General features: G+C 42.2%; 1 protein-coding gene and 1 pseudogene across 2 annotated transcripts in view; one reads left to right on the forward strand and one right to left on the reverse strand.

Annotated features, from left to right (window-relative positions):
- The window catches only part of Fkbp9 (FKBP prolyl isomerase 9), a 165,495-nt gene extending 144,978 nt beyond the window's left edge, over positions 1-20,517 (forward strand). For both annotated transcript variants that reach the window (XM_045136212.1, XM_045136213.1), the window contains exons 7-10: positions 1,985-2,171; positions 15,119-15,264; positions 16,185-16,348; positions 19,284-20,517. In XM_045136212.1, the coding sequence (XP_044992147.1) occupies positions 1,985-2,171; positions 15,119-15,264; positions 16,185-16,348; positions 19,284-19,460 (674 nt within the window). In that variant the 3' untranslated portion in view covers positions 19,461-20,517. The remainder of the gene's footprint in view (positions 1-1,984; positions 2,172-15,118; positions 15,265-16,184; positions 16,349-19,283) is intronic.
- Positions 20,518-21,780: 1,263 nt separating this feature from the next.
- On the reverse strand, positions 21,781-22,610 carry LOC101594624 (annotated as a pseudogene).
- Positions 22,611-23,009: the final 399 nt, after the last annotated feature.

Genomic DNA, 23,009 nt, shown 5'->3' on the forward strand with positions numbered 1-23,009 from the left:
CCTCTCTCTTTCCCTTCTCCCCTCCCTTGCAAGCAAATAGATAAAATACTAAAAAGTAAAGCTGGGTGTGGTGGCACATGCCTTTAATCCCAGCACTCAGGAGGCAGAGGTAAGAGTGTTGGGACCCCTCCTCACAGAGGGACTCCAAATCTCGGGAATCGAGCGAAACCCCCAAAACTGACACTGATGCTTCTCGATGCAATGCAGCAAGAGGTGTTTATTGAAGTACCGGTGCACCGGGGCTCAACACAGAGTCCTCACGCAGGAGGGGTGAAGAGCCCCGAATAGCAACTTTACAGGGTTTATATAGGGAAAAACCACAGAGCTAGGGAGGGGGTCTTGCTCAGGGGACTTTCCATATACAGTGGATTCTGATTGGTGGAGTCCACCTGGCGTTGCTTGGCTAGGCCAAAAGTGACCGCAGGCAGGGTGGTGGCTTCCTGGGTTCCAGGAAACAGAGACAGGGTTCGGGAACTAGGCAATGGAGCAAGGTTCAAGAACAACAAGAAGTCGGTTAGATTCTCTGGGCAGGGGCTAACCAGAGATTATCATCTCAAAATGGTTGTTCTTTAGTCAATTTGAGGCAAGCAAGCAATGTTACAAAAGCTAAGAGGGCAGGTTAGCATTTTTTTTTAACCTTACAAGAGGATCACCGTGAATTCGAGGCCACCCTGAGACTCCATAGTGAGTTCCAGGTCAGCCTGGCCTAACGTGAGACCCTACCTGAAAAAGCCAAATATCTCAGGCTGGGCTCAAATTCTCCTCTCACCTCTGCCTCCTGAGTGCTGAGATTAAAGGTGTTAATCCACCATGCCCGGTTTAAGAAGGAATTTTTTAAAAAATATTTTTATTTATTTATTTTACTTGAGACAGAGAGAACAAGGCAGAGAGGTAGAATGGGCACAGTAGGGCTTCCTTCTGCTATAAAGGAACTCCGGATACGTGTGCCACTTTGTGCATCTTGCTTTACATGGGTACTGGGGAATTGAACCCAGGACGTCAGGCATTGCAAGCATGTGTGCCTTTAACTGCTGAGCTGTCTCTCCAGCACTTAAAATTTTTTTGAGATTTAAATTTTTCTCACGTGACCTGAGTGTTATGGATGTATTAACAACTGGTGCATATGTCAGCTGTCTGGTCCCTTCTCCCCTAAGCTGTCAACCTTTTTTCAAGGTAGGGTCTTTTCTGAAACTCACTCTGTAGTCCCAAACTGGCCTAGAACTCATAGTAATCCTCTTAGGTTAGCTTCCTGAGTTCTGGGATTAAAGGTGTGCATCACTATACCTGTCCCAAACTGTCATTGCATTTATAGTGTTTGCTTATCTGGATTTATGGTAATTAGTCCATGCCGTAAGGTTGTTGCAGGGGTTTCTTGAAAACACTTTTATAAACTATAGCATTTTATTCTCACCTGAGATACTATTTTAGAAAAATGGAGATAAAGGAAAAGTTATGGATACATTGTAAACACACTTCCTGACTCTTAAGTATACTGTCATAAAGGCTGTGCCTGGACCAATTTTCCTTTTTCCTCTTTGAAGCTTATAATAGTTTTGCTTTTCTTGAGCAGTAGTAGGCCCTGTAGTGATTTCACTGGATAGTTAATTTTCTATCCTTGCCTCTTCTGGTGGGATGGGGCAGCCTTAATTTGGTTACACCTCAGTTAGTTTGTGGTCCACTTAGTCTTACATCTTTCAGGCTTACCAGTTGGGCCAAGTGGCATATCTTGAATACAAATCTAAAATAAGTTCTTTCCTGGATAAATCTGTGCCTCAAGTATAAGATGAAGATTATATAACCTCTCAGGTTCCTCCATTATAAGATGAAGATTAGATCACATCTCAGGTCTCTCTCATCTTCATTCTCTTCAGTATTTTCTAGAATGTCACGTCTGGATCCCCATGTTCCTCACCAGTACACGTATTGTGGAGGCAGTATGCTATAGCTTAGTAGGCTCATTTGTTATTTGCTCTGTATCCTTTAGGGAATATCCCTGGCTCGGCTGTGCTGGTATTTGACATCCATGTGATTGACTTCCATAACCCTTCGGACTCCATCAGCATCACTTCCCACTATAAGCCCCCTGACTGCTCGGTGCTGAGTAAGAAGGGAGATTACCTCAAGTACCATTATAATGCCTCACTTCTGGATGGGACCCTGCTGGACTCCACGTAAGAGCAACTGGGAACTGTGTGGGAGTGATCCTGTAGTAATAGTTTCCACCATCCTCTTTCATCAGACACTTTTCTTTTTGGTTTATGCCTTCCCAACTGCATAGCTCAAGGCTCCCTATAGTTCAGGTACATTATTCTAAGGGTTCCTCTTGAGGGGCTGGAGAGATGGCTCAGCGGTTAAGGCACTTGCCTGCAAAGCCAAGGGACCTTGGTTCGAATCCCCAGTACCCACATAAGCCAGATGCACAAAGGTGCACATGCATCTGGAGTACGTTTGTAGTGGCTGGAGGCCCTGGTGTACCCATTCTCTCTCTCTCTCTCTCTCATTCTGCCTCTTTCCCTCTCTCAAATAAATAAATAAAAATAAAATATTTAAAAAAAAAGACTTCCGGTTAAGATGGTGGTGTAGGTACCACGCCAAAGCAGCCTGGGGGTGGGGGGAAGACCAAAAAAACTTAGCAAAATACACACTTTTACTAAAAAGTGAGGCGTATAGGAAATTGAAGCAGCAGCGGAGAGGTAGAAGAGATCCAGAGCATCCAGAGCGCGCACAGGCCGGCAAAAGCGGCCCCGGCAGCTCTGCCAACCACGGCGATGGCGGCTCACCAGAAATCCACCAGGCTTGGCTCCAGCCGCAGGAAAAGCCAGGTGCGGGAGCTTCCACTCACACTGGCGCTCTCCGCAACTCAGGAAACGTGAAGGGAGAGCAGCAGTGAGCAACGGAGGAGCAGACCATGATGTAGAAGAACACGTGGAGCAGCGAGAGAACCAGAGCAGCTGCAGATCCCTCACCTCCCCCGCCACCTGAGCCCAGCTCCAGCGAACACAGCGGCGTCCCGGGACCTGGCCACGCCAGCTTGGGCCAACAGCGGGACCCAAGCAGGAACAGAGTCCCGGAGCAACATCAGCGCCTCCAGTACTGGTAACAGCAGCCCCAGCAGCAGAAGACCCAGGAGCAGTAACAGCAGCAGACCCAGGAGCGGCAGCAGCAGCAGACCCAGCAGCAGCAGCTTCAGTGGCAGCAGCAGCAGTGGACCCAGCAGTAGCAGCTTAAGCAACAGCAGTGGCTCTAGAGTGGCAGCTACAGCAGCAGGAGAGGCAGCAGCAGCAGTGGGCCCAGCAGCAGAGCTTCAGTTGCTGACAGACCAAGGAGAGGCACCTTTAGCAGCAGCAGTTCCAGCAGCAGGGGTGCTGATCTGCAAGGGCCACAGTTGCCAGGCTTGGTTTGCCCCGCAGGAAAAGCCAGTGCCCAGCTCCAGAACTCAGAACAGCAGCCCGACGACCCAGGCAGCAACTTGACTGAGACCAAAATCATCCAAGGTAACTGGGATTGCACCAGGGAAGGGTCTCACTTGGTCACAAGCTGACTTGGATCCCTCAACAGACCAGAAATCTTAACCTCTATGTTGATAGAGGATCTGGTTGTTATAATAACTACTCTGGCATACATACTTGGGGCTGTTTTTGACTGAATGGGTACAGTGTTTAGTTAACTTTTAGAATCTACCTGTATTTTATTCCACTCAGCCTACTTGAATACTCTCATAGCAGGAAAACTCAACCCCTAGGAGCACCTTTGTAGATACTCTGAGAGTCTTAAGAGCCACACCTAACACCTTAAGCACCTACTCTGAAAATATATAACATCAAATCAATTGATACAGCTAAGAATACCTGGCAAGCTAGAAAATCCAAGCATTAACTTAATCCAAGATGCAAAAATATATACATTATAACACAAGAAACACTAAAAAGCAAGACGATATAAATCCACCTAAAAGTATTAATGCATCAGAAATGACCTCCAGTGAGAACAAGTTAGAGGAAATGCCTGGGAAAGATTTCAAAAGAATGATTGTAAATATGTTCAAAGAAGTCAGAGAACAAATCAAAGGAGTCAAAGAGGACCTTAAAGAGGAAATCAAAGGAATCAAAAAAGATGCAGGACACCAATTTAATGAAATAAAGAAGGCAATACAAGACATAAATAAAGAAATAGAAATAATAAAGAAAAACCAGTCAGAATTACTAGCAATGAAGAACACAGTTAATGAAATAAAAAAACTCTGTAGAAAATCTCATCAGTAGAATGGATGAAGGAGAGGACAGAATATCTAAGCTAGAAGACCAGGTGGCAGATCTAATACAGGCCAACAAAGACAAACTTATAGAAAAGTATGAGTGGGAATTTCAAGATATTCGGGACACTATGAAAAGATCCAATATAAGAATTCAGGGCATAGTAGAAGGAGAATAATTCCACTCCAAAGGCATAGTAGGTGTCTTCAACAAAATCATAGAAGAAAATTTCCCCCAAATTGGGAAAGAGGTGCCAATACAGATACAGGAAGCCCTTAGAACCCCAGCCAGACAAAACCTGGAAAGAACCTCTCCTCGCCATATTATAATCAAATTTCCAAACACACACACCAAAGAAAAAAATATTGAAAGCAGTTAGAGAGAAAAATCAAGTTACCTACAATGGCAAGCCCATCAGGATTACAGCAGATTATTCAACACAAACTTTTAAAGCCAGAAGGGCTTGGAGTGATATATTCCAAGATCTGAAAGATAACAACTGTCAACCAAGGTTACTTTATCCTGCAAAGTTATCCATTCAAATAGACGGAGAAATAAGGACATTCCATGACAAAAGCAGGTTAAAGGAGTATTTGAAAACAAAACCAGCTCTACAGAAAATACTTGATAGAATCCTCCATGCTGAAGAAAAGGAAAAGCACACATATAAGGAACCTAGAAAAACCAAGCAATACTCAAATACTAGTTAACACAAGAGAGCACAGGTAGAATCAGAACCACAAAAAAAAAAAAAAAGCAAACATAAATACACACCTTTCAATAATATCTCTTAATATCAACGGCCTAAATGCCCCAACTAAAAGACATAGGTTTGCAGACTGGGTTAAAAAGCAGGATCCTACAATTTGTTGTCTCCAAGAAACTCACCTTTCTACAAAGGATAGACATATTCTTAGGGTGAAAGGTTGGAAGACGGGGTTTGAAGCAAATGGGCCTAGAAAACAAGCAGGGGTTGCTATCCTAATATCAGACAGGGTAGACTTTAGTCCAACATTAGTCAAGAAAGACAAGGAATGTCACTTTATATTGATTAAGGGCACACTCCAACAGGAGGACATTACAATCCTAAACATATATGCACCTAACATGGGTGCTCCCAAATTCGTCAAACAAACACTATTAGAACTAAGGTCACAGATAACACCAAACACAGTGGTGGTGGGTGACTTTAACACCCCACTCTCATCAATTGACAGGTCATCCCAGGAAAAAATAAACAGAGAGGCATCTGGACTAAATGAGGTCATAGAAGGAATGGACCTAACAGATATATACAGGACATTTCATCCAAATGCTGTAGAATATATATTCTTTTCAGCAGCACATGGAACATTCTCTAAAATAGACCATATATTAGGACACAAAGCAAATCTTAACAAATTCAGGAAAATTGAAATAATTCCTTGCATTCTATCTGACCACAATGGAATTAAACTACAAATCGGTAGCAAGAAAGGCTATAGAGCATAAACAAAATCATGGACACTAAACAATACACTACTAAATAATGAATGGGTCAATGAAGAAATCAAGAAGGAAATCAAAAAATTTATAGAGTCAAACGATAATGAGAACACAACATATCAAAATCTCTGGGACACAATGAAGGCAGTTCTAAGAGGGATATTTATAGCCTTAAGTGCCCATATTAAGAAATTAGAAAGTTCACAAGTAAATGACCTAATGCTTCACCTTAAAGCCTTGGAAAAAGAAGAACAAAGCAAACCAAAAATCAGTAGGTGGGAAGAAATAATAAAGATTAGGGCAGAAATTAATGAAATAGAAGTAAAGAAAAAAATCCAAGAATTAATGAAACAAAGAGTTGGTTCTTTGAAAGGCTAAACAAGATTGATAAACCTTTAGCAAATCTGACCAAAAGAAAGAGAGAAGAGACACAAATTAGTAAAATCAGAGATGAACAAGGTAACATCACAACAGATTCCAGAGAAATTCAAAAAAATCATAGGGACATACTATAAAAGCATATACTCCACAAAGTATGAAAATCTGAAAGAAATGTATGATTTCCTTGGTTTATATGATCTACCTAAATTAATTCAAAATGAGATTAAGGGCTGGAGAGATGGCTTAGTGGTTAAGCGCTCGCCTTTGAAGCCTAAAGACCCCGGTTCTAGGCTCGATTCCCCAGGTCCCACATTAGCGTCTGGAGTTCGTCTGCAGTGGCTGTAGGCTCTGGCACGCTCTTTCTCTCTCTCTCTGCCTCTTTCTCTGTCACTTTCAAATAAATAAAAAAAATTAAAAAAATTAAAAAAAAACACAAAAAACAAAATGAGATTAATCACTTAAATAGACCTATAACAAACATAGAGATCCGAACAGTTATCAATAATCTCCCAACTTAAAAAAGCCCAGGCCTGGATGGATTCCCTGCTGAATTTTACCAGACCTTTAAGGAAGAGCTAACACCATTGCTTCTTAAGCTTTTCCAGGAAATAGAAAAAGAAGGAATTCTACCAAACTTCTTCTATGAGGCCAGCATCACCCTGATACCAAAACCAGTCAAAGATAGAACAAAAAAAGAAAATTACAGACCAATCTCCCTCATGAACATAGATGCAAAAATTCTCAACAAAATATTGGCCAACAGAATACAAGAGTATATCAAAAAGATCATTCACCCTGACCAAGTAGGCTTTATCCCAGAGATGCAGGGATGGTTCAGTATACACAAATCTATAAATGTAATACATTATATAAATGGGTTGAAGGACAAAAATCACATGATCATCTCACTGGACGCAGAGAAAGCATGTGACAAAATCAAATATCCCTTTATGATAAAAGTCCTACAGAGACTGGGAATAGAAGGAAAATATCTCAGTATAATAAAAGCTATTTATGACAAGCCTACAGCCAACATATTACTAAATGGGAAAATACTGGAAGCTTTTCCACTAAAATCAGGAATAAGACAAGGGTGTCCGCTGTCCCCACCTTTATTTAATATAGTTCTGGACGTCTTAGCCATAGCAATAAGGCAAGAGACACACATAAAAGGGATACAAATTGGAAAGGAAGAGATCAAGTTATCATTATTTGCAGATGACATGATTCTATACATAAAGGACCCTACAAAACTCTACTAGCAAACTGTTAGAGCTGATCAAAACCTACAGCCATGTGGCAGGATACAAAATAAATACACAGAAATCAGTAGCCTTCATATATGCTAACAACAAACACACACACACAGGATGAAATCAGAGAATCACTCCCATTCACAATTGCATCAAAAAAATAAAGTACCTTGGAATAAACCTAACCAAGGAAGTAAAGAATCTCTACAATGAGAACTTTAAAACACTCAAGAGAGAAATTGCAGAAGACACTAGAAAGTGGAGAAACATCCTCTGTTCCTGGATTGGAAGAATCAATATTGTGAAAATGGCAATCTTACCAAAAGCAATCTACACATTTAATGCAATCCCTATCAAAATTCCAAAAGCATTCTGCATGGAAATAGAAAAAAACAATCCAAAAATTCATTTGGAATCACGAAAAACCTCAAATATCTAAAATAATACTGAGCAACAAAAATAAGGCTGGTGGTATCACCATACCTGATTTTAACCTATACTACAGAGCCATAGTAACAAAAACAGTGTGGTACTGGCACAGAAACAGACATGTAGATCAGTGGAACAGAATAGAGGATCCAGATGTAAGCCCAAGTAGCTATGGCCACCTGATATTTGATAAAAATGCCCAAAATACTCATTGGAGAAAAGACAGCTTCTTCAGCAAATGGCGCTGGGAAAACTGGATATGTATCTGTAGAAGGATGAAAATAGATTCTTCTCTCTCTCCATGCACAAGAATTAAGTCCAAATGGATTAAAGACCTTAACATCAGACCTGAAACTCTGAAAATGCTAGAGGAAAAAGTAGGGGTAACCCTTCAACATATTGGCCTTGGCAAAGACTTTCTGAATACAACAACCCCAATTGCTCAGGCAATACAACCACTGATTAAACACTGGGAGCTCATGAAATTACAAAGATTTTGCTCTGCAAAGGACACTGTGAATAAAGCAAAGAGACAACCTACAGAATGGGAAAAAATCTTCGCCAGCTATATATCTGATAGAGGATTAATATCTAGGATATACAAAGAACTCAAAAAGTTAAATAATAAGGAAGCAAACAAGCCAATCAAAAAATGGGCTATGGAGCTAAATAGAGCATTCTCAAAGGAAGAAATACGAATGGCATATAGTCATCTAAAAAAATGTTCTATGTCACTAGTCATCAGGGAAATGCAGATTAAAACTACTTTGAGATATCATCTCACTCCTGTCAGATTGGCCACCATCATGAAAACAAATGATCATAAATGTTGGCGGGGATGTGGAAAAAGAGGAACCCTTCTACACTGCTGGTGGGAATGCAATCTGGTCCAGCCATTGTGGACATCAGTGTGGAGGTTCCTAAAACAGCTAAAAGTTTGATCTACCATATGACCCAGCTATAGCAGTCCTAGGCATATATCCAAAGGACTCATCTCATTTCCTTAGAAGTATGTGCTCAACCATGTTTATTGCTGCTCAATTTATAATAGCTGTGAAATGGAACCAGCCTAAATGTCCCTCAACTGATGAGTGGATAATGAAGATGTGGCACATTTATACAATGGAGTTCTACTCAGCAGTAAGGAAAAATGAAGTTATGAAATTTGCAGAAAAATGGATGGACCTGGAAAGGATTATACTAAGTGAGGTAACCGAGACCCAGAAAGCCAAGCGCCACATGTTCTCTCTCATATGTGGATACTAGCTACAGATGATTGGACTTCTGCATGAAAATGAAACTACTTAGTAGCAGAGGCCAATAAGTTAAAAAGGAGACTTAGAAGGAAGAGAAAGGAAGGGAGGTGGGTACTTAGTAGGTTGATATTGTATATATGTAAGTACAGTGATTGTGATGGCGAGGTAATATGTTGGAGAATGGAATTTCAAAGGGGAAAGTGTGGGGGTGGAGGGAGGAAATTACCATGGGATTTTTTTTTATAATCATGGAAAATGGTAATAAAAATTTTTTAAAAATTTTAAAAAAAGGGTTTCTCTTGAAGAGCTTCCCTGCTCCTTACTGTTTCTTACTTGGTAGAATTGTCTTTTTCTTTTCTTTTTGTTTTGTTTTGTTTTTTTGAGGTAGGGTCTCACTCTGGCTCAGGTAGAATTGTCTTTTTCAAATTCAGATCTCATGTAATTGCTGTCTTTAAAAACTTTCACTGGACAGTTGTTTTGTGGTTGCACAGACCTCTTAGCATTCTGGGAGGCAGAGGTAGGAGGGTCACCATGAGTTTGAGGCCAGCCTGAGACTATATAGTCAATTTCAGGTCAGCCTGGGCTAAAGGGAGAACCTACCTTGAAAAAAAATATCCTGACACTGGAGTCAGGTATGGTGGTGCATGGCAGTAATCCTTGTAGTATGGAAGCTGAGACAGGATGATCACAAGTTCAAGGATAGCCTGAGATACATAGTGAGACCCTGTCTTAACAATAGAAAGGAAGAAGGAAAGAAAGAAGAAGGAAGGGAGGGAAGGAGGAAGGAAGGAAGAGAGAGATGGGGGAGGGAGAAAGGAAGGGAGAAAGGAAAGGAAGGGAAAGAAAGGGAGGGAGGGAGGGAAGAAGAGAAGGAGGGAGGAAGGAAGAAAGGGAGGGAGGGAGGAAGCAGAAAATATAAGAAAATCCCTGAGCTGTCAGATAAAGGCCAGACTCCAGTCTAGTACACCAAACTGTCTGTTTGTCTTTGCCAGCCCTACTTTGCCTCTTCACTGGTGTCACACACCTGCTCTGCAGGTCTGTCTCTTACAGTGGTACAGGTTATGCACTGCTTGTCTCTTCCTCTGGCCAACTTTTGTCCAGACTGAAATGTTCTTCCTGTTCTCAAAATTATTTCTTAATTCCCAGGAAGAATTGCTGGCTCCTGTTTCTGTAGTCCCCTACATTTCATGTGCTCTTTCTTTTGTGTTGTCCATTTTTACATAACTTTCTGCTTGTTATTAATTTGAATACTTTAGGAACATCCAGTTGTTTATATTTTTATTCCTTTACTTTGCCAAGGGCGCACATAGCACAAGGAATATTTTATAAATGTCACTAGATTGAGGTAAATGTGAACATATATTAAACAAGAGGGTAAAGGATCCTTGCTTCTTGTGCATCTGAATCTTTGCAGGTATCTGTAAGGTAATACAGAATTCTTTGGGTTTGTGAAGAGCTCTGGTGTGAGTGGACAATTTCCTCACCTGGCTTTTCCTGCAGCTCCGGACAAGCCTTCTGATGGAGCCACGCGACCTGGTGCTGCCGCTGTCGCTGCTGCCCCCCTGTGGTCTCTAGATGCTGTGGATCTCTCCTACTTCTCTCTGCAGTTGATAATTTCTTAAACACCTCACTTTTTAGTAGAAGAGTGTATTTTGCTGCTGTTTTTTTTTTTTTTTTTTTTTTTTTCTTTATATCCCCGATGCTGTTTTGATATGGTTTTTACGCTGCCATCTTAAGTGGAGGTCTCTAGAATTCTTTGGGAAAGAATCATTTTCAGGTTTTCTTCATTATTTGCAAGCAAAAAGAACGAGCAGAGGCAAGGAGAATACGAATGTATGGGTGCACCAGGGCCTCTTGCCACTGCAAACGAACTTCAGATGCATGTACTACTTTGTGCATCTGTGCATCCGTCTGTATATGGGTGCTAGGGATTTGAACCTGAGCTGTCAGGCTTTGCAAGCAAGTGCTTATCCCTTAAGCTAGCTCTCCAGTCCTTCTATAAGTATGTCCGTTTTTGTGCTAAGCGTGAATTAGATCTCTAAATTTTGGACTTGGAGAGAAAAAAGGACTTCATTTATGTAAATGCCGTTGTGTTTATTCCAGATGTGGAGGACCCTGTCCTCCTCTCATTTGTCACTCTGCCTTCTAGTCTTGGGCTAAAAGATCCTGCATTCTAATATACTTAGCATATTTCATCTAACATAAAATTCATTGCATTTTATGCACCTGTAAGAAAGCAAAAGTGCTGCCAAAAAATAATGGTAGACTGTCAGTCATGGTCAAAGAGATGTTAAAATATGAAAAAAAAATTACACATTTTAGAGTAGATCAAATGTATTCCTAACTTCATGGCCCTGATTTGCAGGGACCTGATTTACAACAAATCCGCTTGCGGAAAAGTCCCAGCCACTGGTTACTGGAAGTATTTGGAATCAATGGGAAAGAGCCATGGCTTGCAGCTGTCTTGTGGATTAAGGGAACTCACACATGGGAAAATGGCTCTGGAGGTTAGAACAGCTTGGCCAGTGGCTCCTGTCACCTCTATGCCAATGCTTACATTACTATCTCATTCCTCAGGCCCAGGAAAAGGGAGGTGGGAGTGGGAAATAACAAAGGGATTCCTTCTTGTCAGTGCAGGAAATGTTTCTGTGGGAGGGAGAATCAGACTTTCTGCCCACTGAATTGTGTTTGGTGGACTTCTCACAGAGCTCTTGAGAACCATGTGATGGAAGGCACCTCCTTTTTGTGAGAAACTCCGTTTTGTCATTTCAGAGTCATTAGTATTACATGTAAATCTATAGTCAAGAGCAAGTGATTCTTTGGGTGGAAGGGTAAAATAAAGGAATGATGGCAAGAGTAGCAGGCACCTGCCTTCCTGATCCCACCTCAGAAACCCTGCATGGGGACAGTGGGAAGGATCAACTCACATGGGTGCAGACCCTTGTCATCAGGGAAGTTTTAAAGCTGCTGCTTTGGATGGGAGCCTGGGTAGGGAGCCAGAGAGGCTCCTGACAGGAAGCCAGAAGCGTAGGAGAGATGGGAAGCTGGGAGTCACACAGAAGAGAATCTGGCTCCCCCAAAATAAGTAAATCAAACCCCCCTGAAATAAAAAGATCTGAGATCCAGGTGTGGTGGCACACACCTTTAATCCCAATACTTGGGAGGCAGAGGTAGGAGGATCGCCATAAGTTCAAGGCCACCCTGAGAATACATGGTGAATTCCAGGTCAGCCTGATCTAGAATGAGAGCTACCTTGAAAAACCAAAAAAAAAAAAAAAAAAAGGCTTGATGATTAATGGTACTTGTTTGTAAAGCCTGATGGCCTGGGTTCATATCCCTAATACCTATGTAAAGCCAGATGCACAAAGTGGTGCATGTGTCTGGAGATCATTTGAAGTGGCAGGAGGCTTGGTCATACCCATTCTCTCTATCTACCTTTTTCTTTCAGTCTCTCTCATAAATAAATAAATAAATAAATAAATAAATAAATAAATAAATAAATAAATAAATAATATTTTTTTAAGTATCTGAGAGAAAAGAATTAGTGGCATTTTTGAGATTGCACATGAAAACAAATTGTCTGCTTGGAGGATTCTGTTAATATGTGTGTGTTCCATGGGGTATTCATTACTGGATAACTAAGCAGTGTCTAAAAATATTCTGTAAGACTCTGAGATGAGAATCTACACTGAGTAGGGCCTACAGGAAAGCAGCTTGAGGGTCTTAGTGCTGCCAGTAGGAGGGCAGTTGCAAGTGAACCAAAGGGTAGTTTCTCTGCAGTCCTCCTGCCAGGGCATCCTGTGCTCCTGTTGGCTTTGTTTTGTTTTTAGGCAGGTCACGCACAAGGTCATTTTAGGCTTGCTGGCTGGCCCCAGAATGTGAGCTGGCGCTGGGAATCAGGGGATGGAGGGAAGGAAGCAGCAGTCTTGGCCCAGGGGAAAGGCAGCAGGGGATTATAACCTTAAGGGGACATCTCCTCCATGTGTTGTCCTATCAGTAGTGAAGAGCATAACTGGTGTTGGCCTTTGGGTAGTGACAGGAATGCTGTAGACATTTTGACACAGATTTATTCTCAGCCATTGACGAGGTGATAAACCCATCTTCTTCCTTCCTTAGTTCCCTACAGTCCCTTGATGTTGAGATGACAAAACTCTCAGTGGATTTTATGAAATTATATTCATTACACACAATAGCCCTCTACACCCTCTGTGTTGTCCATTTATGGCCATCTTTTCTTTGCACTCCATTATGCCAAGTTTAATAGACAACCTCAAGTTGTTGGAAGGAACTTCCAAACCAGACACAGTTTATGGGAGGAAGAAGGGATTTATTGAAGCCTACAGATCCAGGGGAAGTTCCATACTGACAGAAGAAACTGGCATGCTTTCATAGCTCCAAGCAAAGAGAAAAACCACCACCAAAAAGCAAGCAAGCACTCTTCAAGAACTCCAGGCAAAACTCAAGCACTTTGCATATCTTTAGACTGGAATTCCAAATCCACCTCCATATCATAGGGTTGGACCCTAGGGTCCACCCAGTGACACTTCCTCCAGCTAAGTAGCTGGAAATCCTAGGAGCTTTAATAAAACTTTTTTTTTTTTTTTTTTTTGAGGTAGGGTTTCACTCTATCCCGGGCTGACCTGGAATTAACCATGGAGTCTCAGGGTGGCCTCAAACTTATGGTGATTCTCCTGCCTCTGCCTTCCAAGTGCTGGGATTAAAGGTGTGCACCACCATGCCCGGCTTAATAAAACTCTTGAATCTGTTGGAGAACAATCTATTTAAATTACCATGCAAAGTATATTTTATTATTATTGGCTTCTTGTGAGATGGTTGTTATTATTTTTACTTTATAATAATTATAATAAGTAACAGGAAAATTATATTTTCCAGATTAAATTAAGTGGTAGAACTGGGATTCAATTCAGGTCTTGAATCTAAAATCCAGGCTCCTGAACTTGATACATGCTTGTAATCACAGCAGTTGGGAGTCTTAAGGATGGAAGTTTAAGGCTAGCTTGGGCTACATGGTGATGCTCTGTAAATAAATGAATAATAAGTAAAGTAAAATTCAGGCTCATGACTACATTATATATAATAAATCCTCATGAAAATGCCTGTCTAGATAGAGCATTTCCAATTTCGAACCTCTGGAGAGTATGTTGTTACCAAGATGTCTCATCACTTGTCTGCTTCCTATAACATGGTCAAACAATACTTTCATAGAATCATTTTACACTGACAACCTTTCCATCCTTAGATCCCACTTCATTTTTTCCCAAGTATGCCCATTTCAATGCAAAAGACATGGTTCTCACCTCAAACGGGGTAAGAGATAGTTTATTCTGGAGCCAAATATGAATGACCATGGCCTGGGGGCACAAATTTAGGTTACCCCAAATCCCATGTTCCAACATACTAACAATTTCATGAAGGTTTTATAGTTCTAGAACAAAAGAAAGTCCTAAGTCAAGGCACTTTTCAAATTCATTGGTTGACCATCAGTAGGTGGGTTAGGGGAATCTCCCCCATAGGACTGAGGTGCTATCTGATGATATTCTTAGCCCCTGGGTTGGTGGAAACTGGTGTTCTGCTAGTACATTCCAAAAAAGTTGCACCTGATCAACTGATGGTAACCTGGATGTTAGGTCAGACACAATGGTGAGTAATATATGGCTATTGAGGGGCTAAAGGTAGCCCAAGGTAATTAGGTTTTGGTCTTGTAACATTCCATATCTTCTATGATCACATTAGCTTTATCATGCTATTCAGACTTGCTAGAAGTAGATACAGTGGATACAATGCTTTTCTGGGAACTTTAGTTCTTGCCCAAGAGATCCCTCACAGCAAAAAGATCCCACTGCAGTGTGCTCCTGTGTTCTGAAACCATCCTGCAGTCTCAGTTTTCATGTCCTCCACACTTCAGAAGTGGACTGGCTCATTGTTTGGAAAAATGTGTCCCAACATGCATTCAGACTTTCTTTTACAACTTTGTGGCTTTAGCAAAGCACCTTCTTGTACAGTGGTCAATGAGCACATATTTCTTCTGCTTTATTTCCAGGTGGAGTTTAGGCAAAACTTATAACATTGTGTTGGGATCTGGACAAGTGGTGCTGGGAATGGACATGGGTCTCAGAGAGATGTGTGTGGGAGAGAAACGGACAGTGATCATTCCACCCCACCTAGGCTATGGAGAGGCTGGCGTGGGTAAGTCACAATATTCAGGAGTGTTGGATTCTGTGCTTCTGGGGTACCATAGATATAGCCACAATAGGTTTCTTCCACATAAAACCCAAAGGGTTTGTAGGTTTCTTCTTTTTTTTTATTTTTAAAAATTTTGAGCATTGTTGTTTAAAAATCCTGAACCCCTAATTAGGCAACCCCTAATTGCCTAGAGGAAAAGCAGGTTTCAGGGCAACACACTGCTGGTCTGTAGTGCACTTGGCCAGGCCTTGGAGGATGGCTGCAGGTGATTCTCTGGGGTCAGGCTATCTGCCTCCTTCCTGAACTGTTTCCTGGAATAGTAGAATGTGAAAGTGTTTGCTTGGCACTGCTCCAGAGCCTGCAAGTCAGCCAAGAATTCCCTGTGGCAAAGATTGCTTTAAGTTCTGGAAAAACTGGGCTTCTTGCATCTTTATACTAGGAACATTTTACTTTAGGCATTCAGTCTTTTACCCAGGGAATTTTGAAATACTTTATAGATGCCAGATGCACCACTTTGTGTTGAACTGGCTTTATGTGGGTGCTGAGGAATTGGACCATGGCCATCAGATCTTAAAAGCAAGTACCTCTAATGGCTGTTGTGGTTTTATTTTTTAAGATAGAGTCTCATTGTGTAGCCCAAGGTGCCTCAAACTTCCAATCCTCTGCCTCACCTTCCTGAGTGCTGGGATTATAGGCATGGACCACCACACCTGGTTTAAGAAATGCATTTTATCTTCCATTATCCATAAACATATAATTCATAAATTTAGTTTTGTCTGTAAAATTAAAACTCAGGTTTCATGTTAGGTACAGCTGGGAGCTAATAGACACTGCAACCAAAGGCTAAGGAGAAGAGCAGGGGCGGATGGTCCTGACCACTGTCCTGTGGGCTAAACCATGTCCTCCCCCTGTCACTTGAGTAGATGGAGAAGTGCCTGGCAGTGCCGTCTTAGTGTTTGACATTGAACTGCTGGAGCTTGTGACCGGCTTGCCAGAGGGGTACATGTTCATATGGAATGACGAGGTATCTCCCAACCTATTTGAAGAAATTGACAAGGATGGCAATGGAAAAGTCCTCCTGGAGGAGGTAACTGGCCTTTGCAACTCGGGGGGGAGGCTCAGAAGTGTTCAGAGAGACTTATGGGATATGGGGTCCATTTGGAAGGTGGGGCCTTTAGGGGTGTGGAAATGCAGATTTCTCATGGTGCTGTGTGTACCAAGGTTTTTTGCATACAACCTTTGAATTGAAGTTTGCTTGAAGAAGCCACGTCTCTGAGGTACAAGACTTGTTCCAGTGCACACAGATCAGAATTCAGTTCCTAGTACAGAGTGCATGCTGCTGGTTTGCATGGTACTGTTCTTACATATTTTTTTTAGCTCCATCCTCCTGTGCATCCCAAGAGCCATGTAATAGTCATCCTTGCATTTCAAAAGCTCAAGGTTTCAACTCTTGTATTTCCAGCCAAAGCCATATGCTTCTTTGTGGAGCTGAGCAAAAGCCCTTTATACTGAGATAATGTTGAGGAGTCTTACCCCACATTCTGTTCCATATCTGCATATTTTATCATATGCTTCGATTTTCTCCCCTTCTCTTATCATCATTGGCTTTTTTTTTTTTTTTTTAGCTCCTGGATCATTCTTATTTGCATACAAACATGCTATTTTCTATTCTCTTTTCTCTTTGGTTTTTGAGAGTCTTACTCAGGGCTGGCCTTGAACTCACGACCCTTGAACTCATGTGCCTTAGCCTCCCAGTTGTTAGAATTACAGGAATGTGCCAACACACCTAGTACAATTATTTTACATTGCTCATAAGATACATTTGCATTTTTTCATTTCTTTGCTCCCTTCACAACAAACCTCTCAAAAGTGGTTTTTATCTTTTTTCAATTTCTCTTCTCCCATTCTTTTATTTTATGCATAGTTTTTCTGTTGTTTGAGTCTTTTTCCTTTTTTAAAAATATTTATTTTATTTTTATTTGTTTATTTGAAAGAAAGACGGGGGAAGAGAAAAAGAGAGAGAGAGACAGACAGAGAATGGGCACACCAGGGCCTCTAGCCACTGCAGACGAACTCCAGATGCATGTGCTACCTTGTACATCTGACTTACATGGGTCCTGGGGAATCGAACCAAGGTCCTTTGGCTTTGTAGGCAAATGCCTTAATTGTTAAGCCATCTCTCCAGCCCTTGTTTTCTTTTTCTTTCTTTTTGAAAGGGATCCCTGTAGCCCAGGCTTGGTTGATTGAGCTTATGTTCTTCCTGCCTCAAGCTCCTGAGTACTTAGAGTACAGGCATGCATCATTATTTCTTTTTAACTTTTTTGTTTGCAAGAGAGGTCGGGAGAGAGAGTATGGGTGCACCAAAGCCTTTTGCTGCTGCAGGTGACCTCCTGACATGTGCTACTTTGTGTGTCTGGCTTTATGTGGATACTAGGGGAATTGAACCCAGACCATCAGGCTTTGCAAGCAAGTGCCTTTAACTGCTAATCCATCTCTTCAGGTCCTTTTTTTTTTTTTGACCTGGGTTCATCCTACATTGCCTAGGCTGGCCCTGAATTCTGGGTTCCAGCCAGTCTTCCAAGTAGCTGGAACTTGAAATTCATTCCACTGTGCTCAACTTTCCATTCATTTTTTAAAATTTATTTGAGTGAATAGGCAGGTAGAGAGACAATGGGTGTGCCAGGGTCTCCAGCCATTGCAAATGAACTCCAGACACATGCACCTCCTTGTGCATCTGGCTTACGTGGGTCCTTTGGCTTTGCAATTAAATGCCTTAACTGCTAAACCATGTCTCTAGCCCCTCCATTCATCTTTAAAATGACACTCTTAGGCCTTTGTCCCTTTCTGCCACTGAACCTGGTCTTGCTTTACTTCAGCTCCACTAAACATGGTGCTGCACACTCCTGTAGGATGCTTTCTCCCAGCTTCCAGAGTGCCAGGCTTGCTTGGTGTTCCATCCACCTCTGGCATTTCCTTCTCAGGCTTCTTATCCCCTATATCTTTCTGTGGAAGGGCTCAAAAGTAGACCCCAGATTGTGTTCTTTGCTGCCTTTACCTCACCCTTTGGGGTTCATCAGGCCTCCTGGCTTCACTGCCCTTCCCCAGATGCCTTTCAGATTTGTCCAGGCTTCTCTCTTCCTTTTGCACACATATCCAATTGCCAGTGCCATCTCTTATTTATTGAACTTACCCTTGGCCCCAACTTCATCCTCAGCCTGATTCACCTGGAGCTTTTCCATTGGTAGTTAATGACAACTTTTTCCTTCTAGTTGCTCAAGTAAAAAGTACTTGGCAACCTTCTTGGCTATTCTCAAACAGAAATGTGGTCATGGCCACTTCTCAGAACCAGCAGAGCCCCATCTTTCAGGTCTTCCTGTGGCCTTAGTTTGAGCCTTCTACTCTGTGCTCACTGGTACCGCCTCATGTTCTGTGAACTCACTAGGCAAACATACTTCTTGGGCCTCTGCACCACCTGCTCTCTCTGCTCATAAGACATTTGCTCCAGAAACTATCGGGCTCATTTCCTCACTTTTCAGGCCTTTGTCCAAGTCTCCCTGACCTCAGAGGTTTGACTCTCACCACCAAATTTAGTACCTACTCCCCTTTTTTCCTTAAATTATTTTTCCCCTGGAGAATCCCAGCTTGTAACTTAACTTGTAATTTACTTATTATATTTGACAGCAGGGTGTTATGTGTCTTTGGGTCTAGAATGGTGCTTGGAATATGGTAAGCAGTTGGTTTTTACTGTGTAAATGAACAAATGTGTGCATGCAACAGTTTTCAGAGAGGTCAGCCTCAGGTGGAAAATTTAAGGGGTTGTTCTGGTGGCTGCTAGATCCTCAGGACTTGTTAAATCATTTAATTCAGGGATATTTTATTGCATCTGGGGGTGGGGGAACCAGGCCATAAAGTTTCCATGAATAGCTTGTCTGGTGCCCCTATCCTCACACTGCAGTATTTCAGGCTAGTTCTGCATTCCCAGCTGTTGTATCTCACATTTGTTTTCTTCCCTTTCTCTCTAGTTCTCAGAGTACATTAATGCCCAGGTAGCAACAGGCAAAGGGAAACTTGCTCCTGGTTTTGATGCTGAAATGATTGTGAAGAATATGTTCACCAACCAGGACCGGAATGGAGATGGGAAGGTCACGGCTGAGGAATTTAAACTCAAAGACCAGGAGACCAAACATGATGAACTGTAAACCTGACACGAGCCAGCTGGTACCAGGGAGTGCATGACACCAAGCCACCTGTCATAACAGAGTATACAGTGAAGGTTTCTAGGAAGGTGGTCTAATGACAAGTAGTAGGGCAGGTTACATAGTTCCTGGTGTTTACATCAGGTAGATCAGTATCCATGCTGAAAACTTAGGCAGATTGCCAGTAATAATAAACAGAATCAGGACAGAGGGCCTCGGCATGGAATGTGTAAAGTGTTGGGAAGGCCGCACTGCCAATCATTATTTGTAAATCTTCTGGGAAAGTTTGTTATTAGAGGAAAATAATACCATGTTGGAGAAGAAAAGAGGCCAGATGTCTACCAAAAGACATTAAATTTTTTTTTTAAACTTTATCTTAAAAATGTTCTCTCCATGAGGGGAGACAAAGGGCATGCATGCCCCAACAAGACTCCTAGACAGCAATCAGTAAGCTCTCGTGATGCCAGGCCCTGCCGTCCTCTACCCAAGTTCCACCTGGTACCTCTCCAGGTCACCACACCCACACTGCATTGGTTCCCCCAACTGAAGTGTAACTTGAAAGCTAATAGGAACCTCCTAGACAGAAACAAAAACAGACCATGGACCAAATGAAAAGTTGTGCTAGAAACACCATCGATAGAGGACTTGATCTGCATTTGCTATATAGTATTAGTTCTTTCTAATCTCCCATACATGGAGGGCTGGTGGGTGGTGGTTGGGCCTCGCTGATCAGTCAGCAGTCTTTCTGAGATCGAGATGGAAACATCACCTCAGCAGATGATGACTCTTTCTGCTACTCATTTGCAGTTTGGAGGGACAGTTTAGTTGTTAGGGATCTCTCTCTGCTGTAGGAAAGCAATGACAATATATTGTTTGGCCTGTTCCCCATCATTCAGGAACCACACTGCTTGCTGCCTTATGTCCTGTTCCCAAGTAATAATAGTTCTTTTGAAATGCCTTAAAAAAATAACTGTTTTGTAGTGATGCTGCCCTGAGATAGTTCATGAAAATGCTCTGCACTCATTCAATGGAATTTTCTGATATAAAATATTGAATTGTATCATCTTGTTTTTTGACATTTTATTTGAAGGTAGGAGGATCCTGAATGCATTATGCAGACAGAGTCTCCTTGACAAAACTTGGCCAGGGTCACATCACATTTACTGGAAAGTATCATATGTGCATGGGACATCAGTTGAGGTCTGGCAAGAAGCACACTCAAGAAGTTACTGAAAGGGTTGTTTACAGAGATATGGGCAAGGCTCAGGAGACAGAAGGATACCCGGAGACCAGCAAGGGAAATATTGGCTAACTATGGCAGGAGGCTGTTACTAAGTCTGAAGGCTCAAGGAGAGGCAGGAAAACAGGGCATGGCTGCCTGGGTGTGCTTGTATGTGAGGCACCCAGCCACACCCAGCTTGGCTGGCACTGCTGCCAAGAAGGGACAAGATAAGCCGGGCGTGGTGGCGCATGCCTTTAATCCCAGCACTCGGGAGACAGAGGTAGGATTGCCATGAGTTCAAGGCCACCCTGAGATGACAGAGTTAACTCCAGGTCAGCCTGGACCAGAGTGTGACCCTACCTCGAAAAACCAAAAAAAAAAAAAAAAAGAAGGGACAAGATAGATGCCCAATGCCTTCTTGTTTTAATGTCTGATGCCTGCCAGTGGCTCCCATTAGCTGAATCTGAAGCCAGACAGAAAGGTGCTCAGGGATTGGATTTCTCAGACGTTGGCCTTTTGGGATATAGAAAAATGAGATAGGGGTTGAGCTGGGAGCAAATGGGTAAGTAACTGGCCTCTGTGCTTTCAAAAAGGAAAAGTGGTTGTTTACTTTTTTTTTTTGTCTTTTAAAAATGTTTTAATTCATCTAATTTTATTTATTTGTTATTGATTTATTTTCAAGCAGAGGAGACGGGCAGAGAGAATGGGTGTGACAGGGCCTTTAGCCACTGCAAACGCACTCCAAATGTATATGTCACTTTGTGCATGTGGCTTTATGTGGGTACTGGAGAATCGAACCCAGGTCATTAGGCTTTGCAGGCAAGTGCCTTAAATGATGAGCCATCACTCCAGCCCAACTGTTTACTCTTTATAGAAGCACACTCAGAGAAGCCAAGGAGCTGCCCATGGCCTTCCTAACTGGTACAAGGGTCACTGATGTTCCTCAGCTCTCTTCCACTGTGCTCTGCCTCTCTATTAACAGACTTCCTTAGATGCATTACAGAGGTTCAAAATCTTGTTTTTAAAAATAAATTATTTATTTATTTGAGAGGGAGAATGGGTATGCCAAGGTCTCCAGCCACTGCAAATGAACTCCAGACACATGTGCCCCCTTGTTCATCTGGCTTACATGGGTCCTAGAAGGTTGAGCCAAGATTCTTTGGCTTTGCAGGCAGACACCTTAACTGCTAAGCCATCTCTCCAACCCTTGCTGCTTCTTATTTTTCCTAGTCACAAACATATAGGTCTTCTTTATTAGGGATGTAGAAAACTCAAATGTATAAAACTTATAGAAATGACCATATTTGTAAACAGCCAGAAGGTCAGGGTAGCACACAGGATGGTAATGAGCAAAGTCACAGAACACACAGCCCCACTGGAATTCGTAGGGTCAGATTCTTAAGTACTGATTTATACTTCACGTTGTTCCACTGGCAGATCTTACTCTTCAAAGCACAAGGAGCTGCCACTTTCGACTGAGCCCAACAGTTCCAAATTGGAAACTCTTGGTCACAGTACAATACATCTGGGTTGCTAACCACAGTAAGAGTGTCACCATCCTTCTTACGGGGCCAGTGATAGCTATAGTGCACAGGCAAAAAGACTTAGAAACAATGCACTCCGCATCTTGTCTGGCATAAATAAGGATTCCTTGGACATACAGTTAGGAGCTTCTATATTAAAACTTTCTGAAACCATCACTGCCTCTTGTAAGGATCCACAAAAATTCCCGTCAGGATGTAATTTTTAATTAAGAGTTGGCAGGTCTGTAACTCTTCAGTGCTTTCTCCAAATTTAACTTTTATTAAAAGGTCTCTAAGGAAACCATCTTTCAAAAATTTTTGCCTCAAAATGATTTCCTTAACCACTGACGCATCTCTCCAGCCAGGGTTTACCTTTTGTGTGTGGCGGGGAGGGGTATGGTGCCCCACTTACTTGCCTGAGGCAGGTGGTTGGATGGTGGTTGCCTATTGTGGCTGGGGCAGAATGTCAGGAGTCCTACACCATCACTCCTTTCATTGTTGTTTTGAGATGGAGTTGCTTTACTGATTTTGGAGCTGGGCTCTGACAATTTTAGGGGTTTCTGCTCCCTGTCAGACTGGGTTTACAGTTATATGTAGGCATGCCCAGCTGTTTACATGGGATCTGAAGATTCAAAATGACAGTCTCATGACACCTCAAGTCCTCATTCTTGTGCAGGAAGTGCACATAATTATAGTCATCTCTACAGCCCATTTATTTTGTGTGTGTGTTTGGGGGGGGGGGAAGAGATAGAGGTCTTGCCATGTTTCTCAGGCCAGTCTTGAACTCATAGGCTCAAGGGATCTGTG

Source organism: Jaculus jaculus, chromosome 16, assembly GCF_020740685.1.
Source record: "Jaculus jaculus isolate mJacJac1 chromosome 16, mJacJac1.mat.Y.cur, whole genome shotgun sequence".
In the NCBI taxonomy this organism is placed as follows: Eukaryota; Metazoa; Chordata; class Mammalia; order Rodentia; family Dipodidae; genus Jaculus; species Jaculus jaculus.